This window comes from Emydura macquarii, unplaced genomic scaffold (genome assembly GCF_026122565.2).
Source record: "Emydura macquarii macquarii isolate MOO-44397 ecotype Brisbane River unplaced genomic scaffold, CSIRO-AGI_Emac_v2 contig_705, whole genome shotgun sequence".
Classification (NCBI taxonomy): domain Eukaryota; kingdom Metazoa; phylum Chordata; order Testudines; family Chelidae; genus Emydura; species Emydura macquarii.
Window position 1 is genome coordinate 3,038,814 of NW_027130842.1, and position 6,000 is coordinate 3,044,813.

The 6,000-nt window shown below is 45.3% G+C and overlaps 1 protein-coding gene across 1 annotated transcript in view; it reads right to left on the reverse strand.

Annotated features, from left to right (window-relative positions):
* IL20RA (interleukin 20 receptor subunit alpha) overlaps positions 1-5,564 on the reverse strand; it is a 28,902-nt gene extending 23,338 nt beyond the window's left edge. Inside the window, exon 1 of the mRNA XM_067542298.1 lies at positions 4,976-5,564. Within this exon, the coding sequence (XP_067398399.1) occupies positions 4,976-5,066 (91 nt within the window). The 5' untranslated portion in view covers positions 5,067-5,564. The remainder of the gene's footprint in view (positions 1-4,975) is intronic.
* Between the last annotated feature and the right edge of the window lie 436 nt (positions 5,565-6,000).

The window sequence follows — 6,000 nt, forward strand, 5'->3', positions numbered from 1 at the left end:
CACTGCATTAGGTTATGTCATTTATTACTATAGCTAATAAATATTCTGCCCTTTTATCCTTTTCCTCTTCTCTATTTCCCAGACAACAGCTTCTTATTACAAAGTGCTATTTTGTGTATTTCAATGCTCCAGTGAGTGCAAAAGGAAAACATATCCTCAAGTTTACTTAATGGGATGGCAAGGGTTGCCTCTTGGCACTGAAGGACTCTGTTTACTTTCCAAATAATGGAAACTGTGTCCTGACAGTAACAATAACAAAGCAGCAGATTAACCACAAAGAAAATAAAATCAGATATGGCAGCACATCCACCTTTGAGAGCCTTAATTACAAACAAAATATATATTGGAAGGAATTCGGAGAAGGCACCTTTCAAGGTCTTCTGGTACTTCCACACCACAATTACAGCGCTATTTAGGCACTGATAAATATATCAGAGCACTTGTACTTTAAAGATACAACCTGGGGGTTAATTTTTGTTTCCTATAGTGAATGGATTATGGGTTGGGTTTTTGGTGGGTTTTTTTGAGTGGGGGGAAAAGGTGTTGGTAGGGAGGATTTACAGAGCTGTTCATGAAAAGAGCTGCGTTCTCTCATGTGGTCAAGAAGAATTTACTAATTTCTTCTAATTTTTTGTTCAGATTCAACAGTGAAATCAGCAAGTGGGGGAAAAGGTCCTAAATTCTCCTCTCTTTCCAGAGGACAGATTTTAAACTGAAGATTAAAGATTGATTTTCAAATATCTCTTCCCCTCCCCCCCCCCAAATCCTCATTAACATAGCATTAAAGAGTACTACATATGGGATTTTTCTCTTTAACACACATCCTGATAATTGTCAGATCATGCTCAGAACATCAGATAATGGGACTTTAAAACCGGGATGTCTAAAATTTCAGAGATGTCTAAAATACCACAGCACAAAACAAACAAACAAAAAAAAACAACAACTCCAAAACATTAGGTGATCAGTGAATTTGAAAGTTAAAATCCAGATTAAGGTCAAATGCTGCTGCCCCACTCTTGTACAGAAGAGTGCCAAATAACAGAAAATCCAAAGTAGAGGGATTATGGGACAGCTCTCACGCCATGTCAGAACTGAGTTTGTGCAGCTCAGCTGCAAAGTTGTCTTTCAACCACCTTTATGCCTCTAACAATCCTGGCCTGTTCCTGTTCCAGTTCCAGTCTAGGCCCTCAGGACAACTCAATTAGATTTAGGACTATATTATGCCCATCCGTCCAGATCATAAGCCCTAGAGGGGTGTTCTGGCTGCTGGAGTTCCCTGCAGCAAGAAAGCTGCTTGGCCACAACCCTCTGCTGAGAGCTAAGAGAAGGGTGGAGTAACTCTGATAGCTCTGTACCACATGAAACATAATGCTGAGAGAGGCCAATTAAAATAGCTTTTCAGTTGCCTTGTGCTGCCAATGTAGGGGAGGACTGAGGCTATGGCTCTACCTCTGCAGCTCAATGCACAGCTTCTCTGTTATGCCTTCATGTGGTTGACTGCACAGAGGTCATTTGAGGGCCTGCCTAAAGCAAACGATGAGACTTTGGCAACATGCTCTCAGCCAGTGGCTGTTCTCATCTCCTGCTTTGCTGGAGGAGAACACTGAGCAGCCATTCCCCACACCCAACAAAACTCTTTTCACTTTTTTATTAAACCTTTCTCAAACAATAAAAAGCAAAAACAATCTTCTATCAATCAAAAAAGCAATTGGATGCCAATTTTGTAAAATAATTGTTCTAGGACCCTTCGTGCTAGCTTTTCACCAGAAGCAATATTTCTGGCATACATTCACATCCCTCCTGGACACCTGGGATTTCTGACTGATTCATATTGACAGAATCACTCCCCTAATCTCATGAACAATTGGAAGTTAGCCCTAACTCCTCAAAACAAAGCATGGTAATTAAGGCCACAATCAAGAAGAGCCAAATCAAACAAGGGCTCTCTCTGCTTGTCTCTAGAACACTAGTAGATCCTATGGGGCATTTAAATTGGTGAGGATGATACATTCCAGGAAATGTCAGGGTTAATGGATTAAAGTTGATGAAGTACATACAATTAATTGACTAAAAGGAAATAGAGTCGAACAGCTTGCACACTCTGAACTCCTGTTAACAAAAAATTTCAAAACCATAGATGGCATAACTGAATAGACTATGAAAAGAAGTACCAGACACCATCACTATAGGTATTCAAAAGCATCCAGGATAATCACACTTATGGGTAATTCTGTTTCTCTTGGAACCAACGGCAGTTTTGATATGGATTTAAATGGGAGCAGAATCAAGCCCTTATGGGTTTAGGCCCAGATCCTCAAAGGTGCTTAACTTCTATTGAAATCAATGGGAATTAGGTGCCTAAATACCTTGGAGGATCTGGGATTGAATGTTGAGGGGACTGGCAGTAGTGAAATGGAGCAAGACAAAGTACGCTTCTGAGCGGTCATTTCCAGTCCTAACATAGAATCGTAGAAGATGAGGGTTGGAAGGGACCTCAAATCATCCCAGCCAGCGCTTTGTCAAGCCAGGCCTTAAAAACCTCTAAGGATGGAGATTCCACCACCTCCCTAGGTAACACATTCTAGTGCTTCACCACCATCCTAGTGAGAATCATCTAAAACATCTAGAATTCATTGAGCTACTTTATCTTGGAGGTGCAAAGAGATTCCTGTAAGATGCTAAGTAGCATGGGCCCAATTTCCCTCTCAAAAGCATTTAACTTACTGACTTCACTGGAATGACTCTTGATGTTCACCAGTGCAAGATGAGATTCAGGCTCTCATAGAACCTCCATTCTGTAAGGGCCCAATCCTGCTATCCTCCCACTGACCTCACTGGGACACTAAAAATAACAGGGTGGACGTTGCTACACTGGTGGCAGCTGGGGCTAGCTGCCTGAGTCCAAGCCGGCCTGATGCCTGCTGGGTCTGAGCTCAGGTGGACACCCCAAGCTGCTGCCAGGGCAGCAACTTCCACAATGCTATTTTAGCACGCTAGCTCAAGTCTGTCTAGTCTTGCTGGGAATCACACCTCCAAGGGATGCCCGAGGTGACATCACTTGGAAACAGAAAAACAAAAGTCACAAATACTCTGTGTAGTACCTAAGTTTCTACCCAAGTGTTTTTCACTGCTTCCTTTACTGTGTTTCCTTTGGACTTGGGCAAAAGCAGACTGATTCTCAGCAGGGAGATATAGGAACAGTTCAGGGTGAGAGGTGGAGTTTGCTGTGTTGAGAGAGGATCCAGGAAAGTACGGGCATAGGTTAGCCAGGGTTTTACTGTTTGTTTTCTCTAACAACACAATACTGATTTGTAGATGAGAGCTCAGTCAGGAACCAATAATGTTTTGGGGAAAAAGGGTTGGGGACAGTTTATATTTAAAACTAACATAGTGTGTGGCTATCACTGACCTAACCAGTTTATCTATATATATGTTGTCTCCCTTCCCTTCATCTCTCTTGTCCATTCAACGTGAACACTCTTTAGGACTGTCTTTCTCTGTGATTGGCAAGCACCTAGAATATTTTCGGTACCATGCCAATCAAAATAATATTTTAAAAGGGCTCTATGAACTTACCTTTGGCTCAAAAAATTACATTTGGTAAACATACACTTTTATCAAACCTGAAACTAATACATTTAAAAAATCCAATGAAAAGAGTTTTTAAATATTACAATCCCCTGTAACATTTGGAATCCTGCAGGCTAGAGAACCTGAAAGTGAAACTAACTATAAACAAAAGAGAAAATTACCATGTTAAAGGTAAACAAAGAAAAGTGATTGGGATATTAGATTTTAAAAATCTTTACACTTAGTCTACAATGTTATTAGTAGCACTGGTAAGGAAATTTGTTTACATCTGATTTTTAAATTGTCAGTCCCTTTATTTCATTACTGGTTTAGTTTTTTGTAAAACTAAAACAAGCTATATATATTTCATGCCAATGATTATTTTTAGGCTTACAGCCTGTGAGATATAGCTGCACTTTTGTTACATAGTCATCTCCCCGCTCCCCATTATCACCAGACAAAGGTCTGAAATAAAAACCTGAACATGAACTTCAGAGAGGAAGTTCATGTGCGGATAATGGGCAGCATCAAAACAATCATTCAAAATCTATGAAAACTCCCAGACTCCCCGGGCTTCCCAAAATCCAGTAATCCGATGAGGTCCCTTAGAGAAAAGCAAGCTGCGCAACTTGCAAACACAGGTCTAGATCCTGCTACTGGATCCAAATGGGCAGACCTCCAGCTGCTGCACCAGATCCAGCTGCAGGATTGGTATCTCAAAGGCTGCTCCTGTGAGAACACCTAAAACCAAGTGAATAAATTCACTTTTGTGGCTCAAGCACTCCCCGGGAGCCAAGCGACTCAGACTCCCAAGTGTTCACAGAACCAAGCCCTTGGAGCCAGGGATGCGATCTGGGCACACACGTCTTAATCTGGGCTGCCCTCATGGGCCCTGTCATTTTTTCCCTCCCAGGGATGGAATACTGTATTTTTACAAAGGATTTTAACACTAATTACACATCCAAAGAATAGCTCATCTGGGCCTGTATATTTTTGTGTGTATTATATTGTGGATTTTTTTATTTCATTTCGTTTTTTCAAGAGGCAAGTTTGTAAAGCATGAACCCATCCAAAGCCAAGGCAAGCCAGAAATGGTCCACTTTAAACCCAAATTCGGGGGCTGTGTGTTTCGCTTGCTTTCTCTGCTGTTGCTGCTCGGTGTTTCACTAGTTTCATATCGGCGAACTGGAGAGCCACGCCGCTCAAACGTGCTTTGCTGCAACAGGATCCCACCAGGCTAAACCGCTCCAAGAGTCTAGCTATAAAAGGAGCAGCTTCGAGAGCGGGAGATGCCCATCGCTTCTCTACCTCCCCCAGCCCACGCCTGGCGCGCACAGCACAGGAGCAGCTCGTAGGGCAGAGCAGGGGGAGAAAGCGGAGGGGAAGAGCGGCCCCAGCCTACCTGGCTCCCCAGGGGAAAGCAGCGGGAGCAGTTGCAGCACGAGAAGCCAGGCTGCTCCCGCCCGCCTCCAGGACCTAGGGGGGACGCACATGGGGCGCGTGTGAAGGTGTCACATCTCCCGGCCCCCCGCAGCGAGCGCAGGCAGCAGCCGGAGCGCTTCGCTTCGCTTTGCTCCGCGCGGCGGCAGCTCGGAGCCGGGCTCGCCTCTCTCTCTCCGGCGCAGCAGGTGGAGGGAGAGGAGCACCAGTGTAAACAGTAGGCGGCGCGGCCCGGGGGCGGAGCCGCTGGCGTTCGCCTGGGAAGTGGACGGCGAGGTGCTCGCCCCGCTCCCTCCCATCCCCACGGCCGGGGGTGGGGCTGAGGGAAGGCGCAGGGTGCAAGCGGAGCCCGGAGAGCAGCCCAGGCTGGCCCCCGGTCAGTGTGGGGCTGCCCGCGGCCCGGAAAGGCAAAACCCCGCCAAAGCAGCCGGTGGAAAGTGAAGCTGGCTGAGGCTGGTAAGCGGGGCCGCGCCGTTTCCTAAGGGGCACTGGAAGCGAGCTGCTGCTGCTCTGCTGGGCTCCCGACGTGCCGTTCAGTCAGGACCCCATGGGGCTGCTGACTGAACTGCAGCGGCGGCGGCCCCGTGGGTGTTTTGTTTTTGAGGAGGGTGTCGTGCAATAAGAGGTGCGGCAGTTTAATAGGACCCAAAAGGGAAATGGTTTAATTGCACAGCCCGTGCTGCTCTAAAAGAACATTCAGGTTGCCAAAGCGAGCGCTCGAAAGTCAGGCGTTTGCAGAATTAAGGTCGCCTGTGGCACCTCCGTTCAGTCCCTTGTGCACATTAATTACACTAGCCTTTATTTATACATTCCCATTCTGTTTCTTTCCACAGGCAACTGTCACTCTGGCCTTTCCTAACTTTTGAGTGCTTGACTCTGCAAACTTAGTAATTTAACAGCTTTTGTGGGCATGTAATATCCTAGTCTTTTTTTTTTTTCCAAAGAGCAAACTGAAAGAATAAAAATGTCACCATATCTAGCACCGTA